Raw genomic sequence first — 16969 nt, forward strand, 5'->3', positions numbered from 1 at the left:
ATTGATTTCAGTGTCATTTTTACGAGTGGATTTTTCTTCTATTTTTAGCCCACTTGCTCTTTTGGCCTGTGCTCTTTGCAGCATCCCTGGACTGATTTTAATAGCATTTTTCAACTTTCTGACTTTCTCTTATGATCGTGAGGTAAGAAGTGTTACTTTCATCATTCTCTCATTAAAAATACGTATATAGCACAAGTTTTGGTTTTCTCGAAACTTTCAAACTAATCAGCACAACAGTCTCGATTTACATAATTTTTACTCTTACATGAAAACTCTTTTGATGCATGATATTATCAAAATATGCAATAAATTCTCTTATTAAACCAATATTTGGGGTCTTGTAATTAAATTTTTAAAAATTTCCCGTTAAAAACATATGAATTAATATTTTAGGACGTGATTCCTGGTGTAAATTTCGTCATTTGTTACCAAATATTGGTTTATTAAGCAGTAAATTTTACATTAAATTCCAGACTCTACTAGAAATAACCTATTTTTATTTCTTTTTGTTTATTTTGCGACGTAAATATAAAAAAAAATTGTAATTGCGAGCAGAGTGTGAGCCGAGCGTGCGGGAAGCTGGTGGCGAAGCTGTCTGCCAAAATGAACCACAGCCGTCAGGTGGCTCAAAACGTGGCAATCTGCACAGTCGCGTGCATTTACATCGCCGCCCTGCTGCCCCTGGTGAGTTAATTTTCCCCGTTGGAAATAAATAAACGTGGATTGGGACACGTGCTCATTGAGTTTGTTCGCTCGCCCACATACAGTTGTTAAACTCGTGGTCCGGCGACGAGTGCGGCATGAAGCAGGAAATGTTGCGCGCGGACAACTCGAGCGTCATTGCCAACGTCACGCTCAACGACACGGCCAACCTCGTCTACAACGCGGCCGACAACCTTTGTGATACTGAACAAATTCCAGAGGTCTGTACAACTTTAATTCGCTCGAAACATTTCCTTTTTAATTAATGAAATTGTAGCTGTGAAATTTAAAGTCTCAGCGAGACAAATTTGGTGAATTTTTAACATTTCCGCTGAAAAAAACGCGATTTGGGACACCTACCAACTGTGGTTTTCGGGGCCCTATGGGCCGGAGGGCGCTGATTTTGGTACCAATCGATGACCCTTGGTGAAACGCGTTCGCCCGTGTGCGGTTTTCCAAAATCGGACCATTTTTCGAATTTTTACGATTTTTTTTCGGCTGAATTTTCGAAAAAGATTCAAAATGTCCCAAATTCGGGATTTTTGTCTAAACGGAGGGCCAAAATGTGTTCCCACCGACTGCATCGCATGCGCAGGTCAAACGCCGACTTGGAAACTGATTTTTAGATTTTTTGGGCCCATAGAAAAATTAAAATGAATTTTATATACGGTTTTTCGGCATTGCGCTTCAAAAATGGTTTTATTTTTCTTAAAATTCGGCCGTTTGTCCGATCATAGACCACGACCCCTCATCAGACAGGTCTTGGAAAGGACTTTGACCTTCGGTACTCAAACGACCTTTTTCAGGGTACCCCGACCTGAGATCCACTCCCAGGCCGGTTTTTAATGCTTTTCCGGTCATTTTGAGCACATTTAACGAAACTTGCCAACAATTTTTCACCCCGACCTTCTTCAAGGTGCGCGATCTGAAGAAAAATTTGCGGTTTTGCTGGCACCGTTGCTTAAATTTAAGTCTTTTGGTCAACTTCGCAAAGCCACTTTTGTTAATTTATTTTTTTAATTAGTTCTAACGTGCTGGTGATCGAAATTTCAGTGGGTGGCAGGTTGTCTAGTGTTGGCGATGGCGGCGTGCGCCGAAAACCGAGCCCTCACCACCCCCGTGAAGCTGTCCCTGCTGGGGCTGGGCAGCGTCAGTGCCATTCTCTGTCTGATGCTTCCGCCCATGTCGATGTAAGCAAACAACAATCGAGCCCATGCCTGTAATTGCGTAAATTCATTCCACGTGATGTCCTGTCAAAGGTGGAGTCTGGGCATGGAGGGCGGAATGCCCGTGCTGCTCACCGCCTCGTGCATTCTTTTCCTGCTGCTCGCGGCGCTCATCCACAGCCAGCAGTCGGAAACCACGTCTCGACTCGATTTCTTGTGGAAATTGCAAGCCAATGGTGAGAAATGGTTCATTTGTTACTTCTTTTACTGCGGAGATGAGAATTATTGAAGTCAAATAATTTTTACCTTTACTTTAAATTATTATCGTATCGTAATTTTTATTTTTGAATAAACTAAACAAATCAACAAGGTCTTTCGCCTTAAAGACTTCTCTGATGAAGTTTCTGAGCCCACCAATCGATTCTTGAGGGTTGAATTAGTCAGAGGGGATGTTTTTTCCGTTAAAAAAGTGCAGCGCGACATGCGAACTATTTTTCCCTCCAAAACAATTTGAATGCGTGAAGTGCGCATGCGTCATAGCTGGTTTGAGCACCGCCTGTACGAATGACTTTGTCAGATCCAGCCAGCTCTGACGCATGCGCACTTCTCGCATTCAAATTGTTTTGGCGGGAAAAAACATCCCCTCTGACTAATTCAACCCTCAGGAATCGATTGGTGTGCTCAGAAACTTCGTCAAAGACGATCTTAAAGATATAATTCATTAAATATTCATAAAATAATTGTTCCCTTAACTCTTATCCAGTCTTTTGACATGAATGGACTATTTTAATGACTTTCCTAGTCCATAGACTGCAATTTGTGTGGAATTAAAACATTCATTGCATTTAATACGAAGCGAGAAGTAGTGCAGGTGAGTTTGAAGGGGCGTGAATATTTAATGACAAAATAATGAGCAAAATATGCAGCCGGCGCGTCGGTGGTGGCAAGCCGGTTGCATAGCTCGCAAAATCTGCAGGCGTTTGACCACCGGAGGGGCGTGGCAGTTTTTTCCACGAGTTATTTTTAATTCGGTCATGCGTGAGTTGCAGAGGAAAAGGAGGAAATGGAGCACCTGCAAGCACACAACAGAAAGCTGCTCGCCAACATTCTGCCCGAGCACGTCGCCGATCATTTTCTGGGCGGTGATATCGAGGTAAGAAAGAAAATCAAAGTGTATTGAGCCGTGAAAAGGCGTCTCGGCGGTCTGCACTCGTGAATTTGCCTCGTGCGCCGCGCGCGCCTTTCCTTTGAGCAAAATCAATTTCCTTTGACAGCCAGCCGTGTGGTTTACCGTCCTCTGTTGCCATCGCTGCTGTTTGATTGAATTCATTCAAATTCACATTTCCCTTCGCATGACGCAATATTTATTTATATTTGCCCTTGTGCGCTTACCGCACTGTTTAATTAGCGTGGGTCGCACGATCGATCATTTATTGCCCGCGTCAGGGATTATTTTCAAACGAAAAAAAGCGATTTCACCGCTAACATTTAGCATTTTGAATGCGTTGCAGGATTAATGGCTACCACAATTATTTCAAAGACCGGTTTCACGATCGTTATTTGGCAGTTTTGGCTTTTTATTTATTTAGACAGTCTATAATTTCTCGAAGGAACTAATTTCGAATTGGTTCGGCAGGAGCTGTACCACCAAGAGTGCGAGTTCGTGTGCATCATGTTCGCGTCGATTCCCAACTTCTCGGAATTCTACGTCGAGCTCGAGTCGAACAACGAAGGCGTCGAGTGTTTGCGGCTGCTCAACGAAATCATCGCCGACTTTGACGAGATCCTCGCGGAAGAGCGGTTCGGCTCCATTGAGAAAATCAAGTCGACTGGAGCCACCTACATGGCTGCGTCTGGTGAGACACATTCAGTCGATTATAAGTTGTTATTATTTTGTTGACTGTTTTGCTCGACGCTAGGTCTGACGGAGGACTCGTGTGATCTCATCAACTTCAGCCACGTCACCGCGATGGCTGATTACGCGTTGCGGCTCAGGGAGCAATTAGAATACGTCAACGAACATTCCTTCAATCACTTCAAGATTAGAATCGGTACGCAGCAAACTTTTCTCCTGCATGGTGAAATGGGTTAATGAAAACAATCTTTGATGGTTGCGCCGTTGCGATTCAATTTTCAAAATGGAATTGGGTTTATTTTTTTTTATTAAATTGAAATTAGGGATTTTAAATGTCTAAAACTATTTTTAATCATTGAAGATGGTCTTTGACGACGTTTCTGAGCACACCAATCGATTCCTGAGGGTCGAATTAGTCAGAAATAATATTTTTTCCGTTAAAAAATTGCAGCGCGACGTGCGAACTTTTTTTTCCCGCCAAAACAATATGAATGCGAGAAGTGCGCACGCGTCAGAGCTGGCTGGATCTGGCTCATACCAGCTGTGATGCGTGCGCACTTCTCGCATTCATTTGTTTTGGCGGGAAAAAAATTCGCACGTCGCGCTGGACTTTTTTAACGGAAAAATATCAATTCCAACTAATTCAACCCCCAGGAATCGATTGGTGTGCTCAGAAACGTCGTTAAAGACGGTCTTGAATGTAAAATAAATAATACGGATCATTAGGCATCAGCGTTGGTCCCGTGGTGGCCGGTGTGATCGGAGTCAAGAAGCCGCAGTACGACATCTGGGGCAACGCGGTGAACGTCGCGAGCAGAATGGACTCCACGGGCCTCCTGGACTCAATTCAGGCAATTTTGATTATTTACCTTCCCTATCTTTGTGCGAGCAAAATCGTTTTTTTTTTCAGGTGACGCAGGAAGTGTACAAAATACTGAACGAGCGAGGCTACTCTTTGTCCTGTCGGGGGCCGGTCATCGTCAAGGGCAAAGGTGAAATGGTGACTTACTTGCTGAACGACAAGAACAGCTAATGCCAAACAAACTTTGGAGAACAATCGGTGATTGTGATGCTCGTCTGCTGTATAGTTGAAATTGTCACAGTTTCATTCTTTTAATTGCGAAAGAAATAAAGAAAAAGGCTCCCTATGCAAATGTCATTACGCAAAATCGGTGTTGAATGTTGAAAAATTTACTTTCCTATATACACTACAATTTCAATAGTTCTATGGAAGGAACGTTTAAAAAATTTGCGGCAAAACAGAGAGGATCGTTTTGCCTGGCCTACGTGAATATGACATAAGTTTAAGGCCTATCTCTTCACTCGTCTATAGCATTTAATTGGTTGCAATCTTCAGATTAAACTTCTAGTGGCTTGAGAGGAATTAAATGAATTGTTGAGACTGTATATTTATTGGCCAGTTTCCACGATCGAGCTATATGTATATTTTTGCAGCCAGAGGACAAATGGAACTTGACCAAGAGGGATAGAGGGTTGTGTGAGAAATATCGACCAAGATTGTAACTTATCAATTTTCTCTTCTAATCACTTAAATTGGTCTCAATGTGTTAAAATTTATGTGATTATTCATCGATATTTTCATAAATGTGACGGACAGGTGGCATTGGCAATAAAGCCTACAGACACAAGAATGAAATGCTGCGCGGACAATTTTATTTCAATTACCCCTCCATTGAGTACAGATGCAAGATGGCGTCGAAATGTGGGTCTTTGAGTGTCGAGAATTACATAGTTCATGTAAATAACATTATAACTGATATTTTTGTCAAAAACTCGCTTCTTATACCCACATAATTCGTATGAATTTTTCGTATTTTCTTTGATGCGAATTTTCTCGAGAAATTAACCAAATTAACCCACTGCATCGTGTGTTCTCTTTTACTAATTCGATTCCACTCGTCAAAATCTATCCAATTCAGATCATTTTCCTATAATCGGCGATGTAAACGAGGCCAAAGCTCACATTCTCACATTTTCCCGAATTCCGTTTCGCGCCGTTAGAGATGGTGGGCGGGGCGTCAGTCCTGTTTTGTGATCGATGGAGAAACGGAGAAAGGCCGTCAGCTGTGTAGTAAAATGTCAACAAAAGGAAAACCGCCTCCGCACTTACGCACCTTGACACTCGCACCTGCTCTTGTGAGCGCAATTTTGGGCTAGACTGGCGAGAATCAGGTGGCGGTCTTGCACTGACGCGGTTCGCATCCAAGTTTGTCAGCGTTCGCACGATGGCTGGGGTCGTGCCGGTGCCGCTGAAGAAGGCCTCGCGCCGCAAACAGTGGACTTACCACGGTATTACTTCCACACATTACGAAATCCATAAAAATAATGAAATATGATATCGGCGTTGCAGACGGTCCTCGAAGCTCACTGCGACTCCTGCAAGGTCAGCTGGCCGAAGACGGATGTCCTGAGGCTCAGGTTGCTTTAGCGAAGCAACTCCTGAACGACACAGAGAATGGTACGGAGTTTTTATATTTATCAGCAATATTTTCTATTCATTTGGAAATTTAGTTGAGGACAAAGAAGAAAACGACCGCCTGGCTGTCTACTGGTTGATCAAAGCGTCCGAGCAGGGCCACCTGGACGCCACGGAAATCCTGCAGCACTGTCTCGATATCGGTAGAGGGATTTCGGAGCAAAATTTCCTGGACGTGCAGAAGTGCCTGAAAATGAGCCAAGACGAGAAGCTCGCAAGGAGGGCGGCCCGCCAGCTGTTTAACAGTTTATCGGCCGGACAGGACTACATCACGACGGACCAGTTGAGACGGCGGATTGTCGTGATGAAGAAAAGACGGCTGACGTCCAGCCATCAACTTCTGAAGGGGCCAATGCACTCTGCCGCTGACAATAATTCCGAAAGCGACGGCTCTGATCCACATACAGGTGGAAAATTAATTAAATTTAAATTATCCGTGGACTGATTTATTGATTTAATTTGAAAGATTGGACTTCACGAGCCGGTCAAAGCTATTCCGGCGAGAAATTGACAGAAGACTGCTTGGTTTCGGCAGCCACAACGTACACCAGGGGTGAACTGCCCTTGGTGCAAAGGGTGCTGGTGCTTGCCGACCCGGAACGAGGGCAACTCGAACAAATCGGCTTCATTCAAAGGAGCGTGCTGCATCCGTGGGCCACCGTTGTCTTAGTCTACGTCTCTCTTCTCGAGTTTTTCGCCAGACGCGGCTCCTCGCTGCTTCAAATGGTAAAACCCGGGTCACACGACAATTGAATTAAATTAGAACATCAAACTTTGTGGCAAGAGATTCCTATTTAAACCTATAATTATTTAATTGTTTTTAGATGGTTGAATATTTTTAGTTTAAATATTTAACGAGTTGTTTAATTTTTATTTTCAGATCATTCCAACTTCTCCAGTTCACACGATTTTACTGCTACTTTGCTACTGGCTGGCGGGAGCCGAAAGCTTGTCTTGGCTTTTCTCCATCATGATCTTTTACACGTCTTTCGGCTTCATGTTCATCGCCACCATGGAAATGCTGCAGCGCGAGAAGGAATTCCAGCACTTCCGTGTTTGGTCCCAGCTCTTTTTGAGCCACAGTTCCAAGTGAGCAATCCTTTCATTAATTTATTCAGACCAAAGAGAGAAAAATGTTATATAAAACTTTGTCTGTCTGTTTTAATTTAATTCAGAATAATTTTGAATCTGGTTGTTGCTCAGTCCGGCAGATTTGGGAGGTGGATACCTGGATTCTAGTCAGGCCGAGCGGCGCTTCTTGAACGGCGGCGTCGGCCAGTACGTGAGATTCTTCGCCGCGCTGCTCTTCTTCATCGTGTCTTATCCGCTGGTCAACTCGAGTTGGGTGCCGCACGCTGAAATCTCCGTCATCGCCACCGTGCTCTCCGTGATCACGCTTTTCAGCTTCATGGACTCGTGGAAGAAGCCAGATGGCCTGATGCTTCTCTCCTTTGCCCTCAATGTTCTTGCCAGGCATGCTTATTAAATAAATAATTAAAATGGTAATTAAATTATTGTATTTAGGTATCCGTACGAATTTGACGCCGTCGTTCAAGGCTGGCAATTCCTGGATCTGCGAGCTCCAGCCTTCGCCTCATCCATCGTCGGAAGGAGCGTCGAGTTTTGTCTCACGTACCGCTCTCTGCTGCACTTGTCTGTCGCTTTAATCCTCGTCCGAATGGCTGTTAGAAACGGCTGGGCCGGCGTTTGCCGCGGTTTGATACCTCATTGCGTCGCTCTAGCATGGTGGCAGGCAAGTTATCAAATTCTCAAAATTTTGGTGCAAAAACCTAACAATCGACTTGTTTTGTTGCGGGGAGGCGTATTTTTTAGTCCGAAACCGAATCCGGGTCATAGCCAAATTTAAAAATAAAATTAAACTAAACACTTTAAAATTGCGCAGATTTTTGGGGCGTTGGTGGCAAAGGAAGTTAGAGGTGGTGGCGACAATCGGGTCTAAAAGACGCAGAATGTAACTGCAAGTCTGAATAAATTTGGTTTTGCGTCGTACGGCCCATAGGAGCCGAGTTATTAATTTTTTAAAGTTGATGAAACATTTTAAAATTTTATTTTCGGGAGTCCAGGAAGGACCCTATGGGCCGGACGGCGTCAATTTGGGTACCAATCGACGACCCTCAATGAGGCACGTTCGCCCGTGTGTGGTTTTTAAAAATCGGAACATATTTAGAATTTTTACGAATTTTTCTCGGCTTAATTTTCTAAAAATTCGAAATTTTCAAAGTAAAATCCAAAAAGAGCAAACTGAAAGCATTTTACCGACTACATCGCACGCAGAGGTGCGCCGCCGGCCTGGAAAAAATTTTTAGATTTTTCGCGCCCATACAAAAATTAAAATTATTTTATTTCGGTTTTTCGGCTTCACGGGACGAAAATTGTTTTATTTTTCTTAAAATTCGGCCGCTCGTCCAATTGTTGACCACGACCCCTCATCGGACACGTCTCAGATGGGGCTTTGACCTGGGGTACCCTAACGACCTTTTTCAGGGTACCCCGACCTGAGATCCGCTCCAAATGGGTTTTTTATTGCTTTTTCAATAATTTCGAGCACATTTGGCGATACTCGATGATGAATTTTTACACTAGCCCTTCAAACAAAGCATGATTTAATAACTTGAAACTTAAAACGCAGATTGCAGTGCTGTCCGCGGAGAGTGCGACCAAATTCGGGCTCTTGCGAGCTGCGTTCTCGATCGTCGGGCTTGGATTCTGCGTGCCTCTGATCGGAGTGCTGCTGCTGCTGTTGCCGGCGTTGGCAATTCTCAAAACGCTCACCAGCACCACACTTTTGGTCAAGGCAGCGTCGTCGTCGTTCGTGGCCGCCTTGCCTTTTGCCCTTTCCTGGTGGATTGCAAAGCTACACAGGGTAAAATAAAAAATAAGATTTTAATTTAAAAAATATATTTCAATTTAAACGATTTTAGCGAGGCACGGTGCATGCCGGGCGTCTAGTGCTTGCCCTGCAACTCATTTGCAGCGTGGTGGCGATGGTGATGCTGATTTATCCGGTCAGCAACAGCACCCTGAGCAGCATTTCGTACCTGCAAGAAGAGCAGCACGCGTCGGCAACGAAAGAATCGACTCACAACATTCCAGAGCCCGAGTCTGGGCTCACTTGGGACATGTACCACCAACACTGCCACCAGCCAGCCTGGGAACAATCCTCTGTCGCAGTTACTCAAGTGAGTGCCCAACTGTAAATTCTGTACGCTCGAAAAAACTCGCGTTTTCTGGGAAAACCCACTGCATCGCAAAAAAACTTTTAAATTTTCCTTTAGCTACGCAATTTTCCGAAACATAATTATTTTTAATCGTTTTTTAAGTGTGCGGAGGTGCTTACCGTTTAATTCTAATTTAAAAAAGTGAACTTTGGAAATAAGTAAAAACTAATGCACGGTTGAATAATTTAAAAATAAAAATATTTTTGAAAATAATTAAGAAAAGTAGAAAGTGTGTTTAAAGGATTGTGAATTTTCCAGAAATATTCATAGAGATGTTTCTTTTTTTTTAAGAAATTTAACTTTGAAGTGGAGTTTCTCGAAAATATCACCATATTGAAATTTTCATCCTGCTTTTTATTTGCGGAGAATAATTATAATTATTTAAAAATGTCCTATCCAGTTTTAACAAAAAATATAAACCGGCAAAGGACCAGTTTTAACTCCCTCTGCGGCAAAACCCGTGAAATATTTAATAAAGAATTTAATTTTCTGACAACAGCTGTCGTGTTCTCCATTGTCCGGGACATCTGTTAGCTGGAACGGATACGTGACGAGCGTGGAAGTGAGCAAAATGTCAAACCCGTTGGCCTCTGGCCTGCAGCTCTTTCCATCGCTGATTTCGTCGACGCTGGCCTGTCTGATCGGGGAGCAAGTTCCGCTCGTGTGTCCCGAAGGGCGGTCGACCGAAGCAGGGCAGTGCCGGTTGCACCACCTGACGGGGCGCAAGTGCCACCTGGACTCGTGGGCCAACGTCGAGGTGACGCTCTCCGTCAAAATGAAGTCCAAGAGAATGTGGGGCACGGACGCGCAGGTGCGGCTCGTCGCCGAGGACTTCTTCAAGAACTTCACCGCCGTCCTGCAGCCCCAGGACCGGATCTGGTTCAAGGGCGAGCTGCTGGCCGACGGCCTCGGCGGACCGGCCCCCAAAATCAGTCTGCAGCAAATCGACTGCTTGGACTGCCACAAGAGTGATCTTCTGATGATGAGGAAGCCGGGGCTCTTGATAGCTTCGGTCACCACACTCATCGACGTCGGACAACTCGCGCTTCAGTCTTTTATTGGATTTGTTTTGGGACCGATGATCCGGTTCACTTAATTGTTACGACTCAAAAGGAACGTTTTAGTTTTTGGCGGAATTATTTAAATCGTCAGTTAGTTCGCAATAGAGCTTGAATAGTTGAAATTATTGTGGGAAATGATTCAAAATCGGATTATGAAGCCAGTGACAGTCTTCTTGACAAGAAAAATTGATCGATGCGTCATTTTTTACTTTCCAAACATTTTCCTAATTTTTAAATGTTCGCCTGGAAATTAACTAACGGCTCAAGATAATGTTTTAAAATTTTCTGAGCTCACTAGCATGTCTCGTAGCTTCATAAAATTGTAAATTATTAAGTATTTTGCCATAAGAAAAATTATTAACAACTCACAAAGCTCGGAACTAACCCTTTTGGGATTTTTTAGCGTCAAAAATGACCCACTAATCGATTATCCCATTTAATAATTTCGCCAAAAACAGGAGCGAAGAGTTTCCTTGTTAGAGAGGCTAACCCATCTAATCTCACGCGAGAGCTAATTTATTTTGTTGTGACCAATCGTGTTTGTGATTAGAGCGTAGGAATCTGCATTTTAGTCTGTTGAAAGTCGAAATTGAAGTTAAATATATGATTTTCTGATACGAAAGCCTGATTAACATTAAGTGCAATAAAGAGTATTTAATTTGTGCAATGTCGAACAATGCTGTTCTAATTTACAAAAAATGGACGGAGAATATATATCACAAAATTACTAAACATTTTTAAGTTCTCAGGTGGCTTCTCGCCTTCTCCAGAATATCCTTTTGTATGTTGGGATAGTTGGGGAAGTTTGCCAAAACCTGGTGGCACACGTCGATGGTGGCCACGTATTTCTTGCTCTTCAAAAGATTGTAGGCCATCTTGTAGCCGACCGCCGGGTTGGATTTGTTGCCGAAATTCCACGCTTGTTCGTATTTGCTGGCGGCCTCTTTGTACTGCTGCTCCTTTTCGTTGATCAGGCTGAGACCCTCGAACGCTTTGGTGCACGATTTGTTGTGCACCAGCACCTTGTTCAGCAGCTCGCTGGCCGAGTCGTATTTTCCTGCAGACGCCAGGTAAGCAAAAGGCATGGAAAAGCTAAAATTCAGGGCGTGTACCTGATTGGATGTACAGCTCGGCCAGCAAAAGCCAGTTTTTCTCCAAATATTCTGCTTCCTCGAAATTCCACGGATGCTTGGCGACCCTTTTCAGCTGGTTCCTGGCCCTGGTGGATTGCTTCAAAATCAGGTAAGCCATGGAAATGGCCAGGGTGACGCCGATGTTGATGCGCGAGTTCTCCACTCTGAAGAAAATTAATTAATCGTGATAAAAGTTTCGTTTCCGCTGATCATTACCCCGCGAGGAGAGTGAGTTCTTGCAGGGCTTGCTCAGCGACCGCCTTTTCCCTTCTGGCCAGCATCCAGAAGCAAACGAGCAACTGGTACATGTTTTTCTCCTCGCTGACAGGTCGCGGATTCAGCTCGCCGAGCAGCTTTTCCGCCGTTTTCAGCGCTGTCTCGCGCGAATCTTTGGAGTCCATGTCAGAATTTTCCAAACTAGAAAGCGCCTCTGCAGTTGGAAAGAGAAAAATAAGTCCTGAGATAAAATAATTGTCCAATATATTAATTTCACCTGTATTCAAGCAAATTTCGATCATGGAACAAATCGACTGGCGACCCCATTCTGGATCTCGTCGCGCTCGATTAAAATGCTTCAACGCTTGCGTCGGCTCTCCACTGTATAGACTGTACAGGCCCTGTGTTTAAAACAACAATAATTAATTGCTCTATTAATTTACGTATCATTGTTTTAAAAAATTCTAAACGCAGACGTAATAATAATTAATTCAAGGGATTGACCAAAAGACTGAAATTCTAATGTCGGCGCAGGCAAAACCGCAAACAGTCCGGGGCCCAATCTCAGGTCACGTGACCTGAGGAAAGTTGGTGATAGGCAAGGGTAAAAAATCATTGCCGAGTAATCCAAAATAAGCTCGAAATTACTGAAAAAGCTATTAAAACCTGTTTGGGAGCGGATCTCAGGTCGGGGTACCCTGAAAAATGTCGTCAGGGTACCACAGGTCAAAGCCTCGTCCAAGACCTATCCGATGAGGATCCGTGGTTAATAATCAGACCAACGGCCGAATTTTAACAAAAATAAAACGATTTACGCCCTTGAACATTGCGAGTCGCAATGCCGACAAAACCGAAAAAAATTAATTTTAATTTTTGTATGGGCGCGAAAAATCTGAAAATCGTTTTCCAGACTAGCAGTGGTCCTGTGCGTGCGATGAAGTCAGTAAAATCCTCCAAATATTCTCTGTTTGGAAATAATCGCGAATTTTCGATCTCCCATGTAACCAACTGGGTCCCAAAAACCAAAGTTTTCGTGTTTTTCGTTAATTCTGCCCACCTGACAATACGCGAGACCAGGTTCATCCCCTTTGTCAGCGGCCCTTTCGAGGTAGGGAGCCACTTGGCTCAGGGTCCCGGCCCTGCGCATCACTTCGATAAACCTGGCCAAGGCGGTCCAGTATCTGGGCTGTTTATTCAGCAGTTGCTGAAAGTGGACGCTTGCCGTCTCAAAATCGGTCTTTCGGAACGAAATGTCTGCCATCATTACGCAAGCCGCTTCGTTGTCAGGGTCGGAACGGAGCAGCTGGCCGCAGGTGGCTTGACACAGCGCCAGGTCGTCAGCCTGGAAATTATAAAATTTATTTCAATGTGTTTTCAATTGGGAAAAATTTCATTTACTTGGAGATAAAGTTTTGCCAGTGCTATCAGGGTATCAGGATCACTCGGCTGGTGGACGAGGGCTTCCTTATAAAGTTTGATCGCCTCTTGGTTGCTGTTTTGCTGCGCCATCAGCCTGCAAATACTCGCAGCAACAATTTTCTGCGCAGCCAGCTTTCCAGTTCCATCAATCTGTGCCAAAAATGAGCAAATTTCCTCTTTTTTAATTTTGTAACTCACATTGAGTCTTTTTAAGACTTTGCTTTGGATGTCTTTGGCCTCCATCAGGGTGCTCTGGGCGCTTGTCACGTGTCCAGTTTGCTCCTGCACCTTTGCCAGCAGCAGCAGCAGCTGACACCGGTTGATGAGCTCGTCGCTGTCGCTGTTGGGCACGTTGCCGGAACAAGCCGACTTCAGGATCGTCTCGGCACGGTCGAAATTTTTCATCCTGATGAGAAGCTCGACCAAATCCTTCCGTAAGGACGGATGTTTCTTCACTTGCTCTACGTAGAAATTCACGGCTTTTCCATACATGTGCGTTTTAATCAAGGCCTGCCCAATCTAGAAATTTGTCGTTAGTATAGTTCAATTTTTTTATAAAACTAACCTTTCTAGCCAGCGAGACGTCCTTCCTAGAGGTGGATTTTAGAATTTGCTCATAAACCTCGACGGCTTTTTCAGGCTCCTGCACCCTCATGTACGCATCCCCCAAGAGAATCTGATAAAAATAAACATAATTAAACAATTATACACTTTTATAAAAAATTAATAAATACCTGGCTCTCGACGCCAGGTTTTTGCTCCACGATGCTCAGGTAGCAGGCTGCGAATTTTTTCCTGTCTCTCTTGTGCACCAAGTAAATTTCTGCCATTTTGTGCCTGGCCTCCAAAAAGTGCATTTCCGACGGGCCGATCGAGTTCAAAATCTCCAGGGCCTGGTCCACTTTGTTGGCCTTCAACGCCAAGTCCGCCTGGGCGGCGATCAGCCTTCCTTCTTCACTCGTGCCGGAGAATTCGGCCACGGTTTTCCTCAGCAGGTCGGTGGCCTCGTCCACCCTGCCCGCCTCGGTCAGCGTCTCGGCCAGTTCCAGACTGATGGTCACCTTGTCCGCCGAACTGAGACTCGAGCTGGCCAGGCCGGTCCGCAGCCACTTGATGGCGTCCGAAACGTTTCCCTTGGCCCTCTGGTTCTTGGCTTGCACCAGCAGGTAAATCGGGTGCTCCTTGACGGAAAAGTCGAAGCTGAGAGCCATCTCCAGGCTGTTGCTCGCGCCAACGGTGTCGTTCTGGGACAGCAGAATTTTTGCCACTAGCATTTGCGCTTCGCTGTTGTAGTTGAACCGCCGTAACTGGGCAAGAGCGTTGGCAGAGTCGCCGCTCAGGTGGAGCGCCTTGGCGTGCAAAAATTTTGCTTCCGACAATCCTGAAACAGAGGAAAGATAAATTTTTCTTAATGCTGATTATTGTTTTTTTTTAATAAAACTTTAAAATAACGCAGATTTTGGGGGTGTTGGAGGCGGCGTGGGCGGGTGGCGGCGGCAATTGGGCCTAAAAGACACAGAATTTCACGGCGAGTCTGAATAACTTTGGTCTTACGTCGTACGACCCATAGGAGCCGAGTTAATAATTTTTAAAGTTGAAAACACGTGAAATGTGACATTTCAAATTTTTGTTTTTGGGGCTCAGGCGGGGCCCTATGGGCCCGACGGCGTCGATTCTGTTATCAATCGACGACCCTTAATGAGGCGCGTTCGCCCGTCTGCGGTTTTAAAAATCGGAACATTTTTAGAATTTTTACGAATTTTTTTCAGCCTAATTTTTGAAAAAAGTCGAAATTTTTAAAGAAAAATCCAAAAGGAGCAAACTGAAATAGTTTTACCAACTCCATCGCTCGCAGAGGCCCGTCCCGGTCTGGAAACCGACTTTCAGATTTTTCGCGCCCATAGAACAATTAAAATTAATTTTTTTTTTCAGCTTCACACTTCACACGACAAAATTAATTTAATTTTTGTTTAAATTCAGCCGCTCGTCCAATCTTTGACCACGACCCCTCATTGGACACGTCTCGCGCGGCGCTTCGACCTGGGGTACCCTAACGACCTTTTCCAGGGTACCCCGACCTGAGATCCGCTCCGAGGCCGGATTTTGATGCTTTTTTCCAGTAATTTCATACTTGGCGACGATTTTTGACAATTGCCTGTTTCGGGTCACGCTACCTGAGGACTATTATTGCGGTTTTGCATATATTTGAGTCTGTTGGTCAATTTACTTGAGGTAGATTTTACCTGGACAGGTTTGTGTGATGGGCTTGAGCACCTTTAGCAGGTAGACCAGCTCAGGGGAGTCCTTTTTCACGTGCATGCGGTTCAGCAGGGTGCCAATGATGGAGAAGATGAACTCAGGGTTGTAAGCCTTGAGGTACTCAACCCCGAAGGGTATGTTTTCGACCAAGCGAAGGTGGGCTTGAATGGCTTTCAGCGGCAGGTTGCGGTCTTTCTCATTGATCATCGCACTCATGTAGAGCAGCTGGGCGGACGGATCAGCGCCCTGCAGCTCCTTCAGCAAATCGATTTGCTGGCGGACCGTGTCGCTGTTTCGGTTTTCCAGCAGCTGGCAGAAGGTCAGGTTGGACAGGGCGAAAATGGACGAGTCGTCCAGCTTGACGGCGATTTTGTACTCCTTGACGGCCTCCTTGAGCCTGCCCTGAAGCTGCAGGCTGTAGCCCAGCTCGCAGTGGAACTCGCAGCTGTCCGGCTGCAGCTCGATGGCCTTCTGCACCAGCGCCTTCGCCTCTTGCAGAATGGCGGCGTTCCTCGAGCACACTCGGTTGATCATTTGGCCCGAATGGAAGTAGGCCCACGAATTGAAGTTCTCCTTCTCCTCCAGAGTCCTCCTCAGGACGCCTATTTCGTGTTCGGCCTGCTCGAAGTTGCCGTCCAGGCACAGCGCCTTCAGCACCTTGACCCTGGCCGCCTCCACGGAGCTCTGCACGCGGCCCGCCTGCTCGATGGCCTGTTCCCAGTCGCACAGGGACAGGTGCAGAAACATCTTCTCGGTGATGGGCACCGTCGTCTCAGGGTGTTTGATCACCAGCCTGCTCAGGGTGTCCAAGCTCTTCTCCAGGTCCTCTTTGCCCTCGAGGCACTTGGCCATTCCGAGGTTGGCCTCGAAATCGGTCGGACTCAACTTGAGGGCCTTCTCGAACAGCTCCGTGGCTCTGTCCACCGACTTCAAACCCAGGTGACTCCAGCCCTGGTAGCACAACGAAGGGACAGATTGCCTCGGCAGCCGCAGGTCACAGCACTTCTTGTGGTCCTTTAAGAGGACAAGAACCAAAGCCGAGCTCTCGTTCGGTTCAAGCGTTGAAGTCTCTCGGCAAAAATACCTGAAATTGTTGGACTGTTTTATAGAATTTATTTAAATTTTAAATTCCGTACCTAAACGCTTCAACGTCGTCTGGATTGAGGATGGTCTCGCATTCTTTCTTGGCCTCGTCATTTCGTCCTAGCAGTTTCAGGGCGCAGCAAATCAATAGTTTGAATTCGGCCTCTTTAGCCGGGTGCTCGGACTTTCCTCTTTTGGCCAGCTCAAACATCGTCTGGTACAAACTCCGCACGCCGAAATACACCGAGAGAGACTTGCACAGTCTGATGTCCATCATTTTAGATCTGTTTTTGACGGTAAGAATTTTTGAAAAATTTCTAAAAAAAATTAAACCTAAGA

General features: G+C 45.2%; 4 protein-coding genes across 5 annotated transcripts in view; 2 read left to right on the top strand and 2 right to left on the bottom strand.

Annotated features, from left to right (window-relative positions):
- The window catches only part of LOC135939724 (adenylate cyclase type 5), a 41462-nt gene extending 36082 nt beyond the window's left edge, over positions 1–5380 (top strand). The window contains exons 16-25 of the mRNA XM_065484250.1: positions 49–142; positions 556–684; positions 768–923; positions 1756–1892; positions 1962–2104; positions 2918–3021; positions 3505–3724; positions 3788–3919; positions 4450–4574; positions 4634–5380. Coding sequence (XP_065340322.1) covers positions 49–142; positions 556–684; positions 768–923; positions 1756–1892; positions 1962–2104; positions 2918–3021; positions 3505–3724; positions 3788–3919; positions 4450–4574; positions 4634–4756 — 1363 coding nt within the window. The 3' untranslated portion in view covers positions 4757–5380. The remainder of the gene's footprint in view (positions 1–48; positions 143–555; positions 685–767; positions 924–1755; positions 1893–1961; positions 2105–2917; positions 3022–3504; positions 3725–3787; positions 3920–4449; positions 4575–4633) is intronic.
- LOC135940693 (TOX high mobility group box family member 4-A-like) overlaps positions 1–16969 on the bottom strand; it is a 110693-nt gene that overhangs the window by 89549 nt on the left and 4175 nt on the right. The gene's annotated exons all lie outside the window — the stretch shown is intronic.
- Positions 5818–11197, top strand: wfs1 (wolframin ER transmembrane glycoprotein wfs1). Its single transcript, XM_065485688.1, has 10 exons — positions 5818–6033; positions 6095–6202; positions 6256–6627; positions 6687–6946; positions 7101–7309; positions 7424–7693; positions 7745–7973; positions 8871–9104; positions 9163–9420; positions 9959–11197. The coding sequence occupies exons 1-10, from the start codon at positions 5970–5972 to the stop codon at positions 10553–10555; spliced, it is 2601 nt and encodes an 866-aa protein (XP_065341760.1). The 5' UTR covers positions 5818–5969; the 3' UTR covers positions 10556–11197.
- Positions 11149–16914, bottom strand: LOC135940690 (tetratricopeptide repeat protein 21B-like). Of its 2 annotated transcripts, XM_065485685.1 has the most exons (11): positions 16684–16914; positions 15532–16631; positions 14023–14669; positions 13854–13964; positions 13487–13807; positions 13268–13438; positions 12927–13211; positions 12147–12270; positions 11870–12083; positions 11633–11817; positions 11149–11577 (listed from the first exon to the last, which is right to left on the bottom strand). In XM_065485685.1, the coding sequence occupies exons 1-11, from the start codon at positions 16905–16907 to the stop codon at positions 11258–11260; spliced, it is 3702 nt and encodes a 1233-aa protein (XP_065341757.1). In that variant the 5' UTR covers positions 16908–16914; the 3' UTR covers positions 11149–11257. The 2 variants fall into 2 exon arrangements, with proteins under 2 accessions (XP_065341757.1, XP_065341756.1); XM_065485684.1 differs by having other exon boundaries at positions 13268–13807.

The sequence above is a fragment of the Cloeon dipterum genome, chromosome 3, assembly GCF_949628265.1.
Source record: "Cloeon dipterum chromosome 3, ieCloDipt1.1, whole genome shotgun sequence".
Taxonomy (NCBI): Eukaryota; Metazoa; Arthropoda; class Insecta; order Ephemeroptera; family Baetidae; genus Cloeon; species Cloeon dipterum.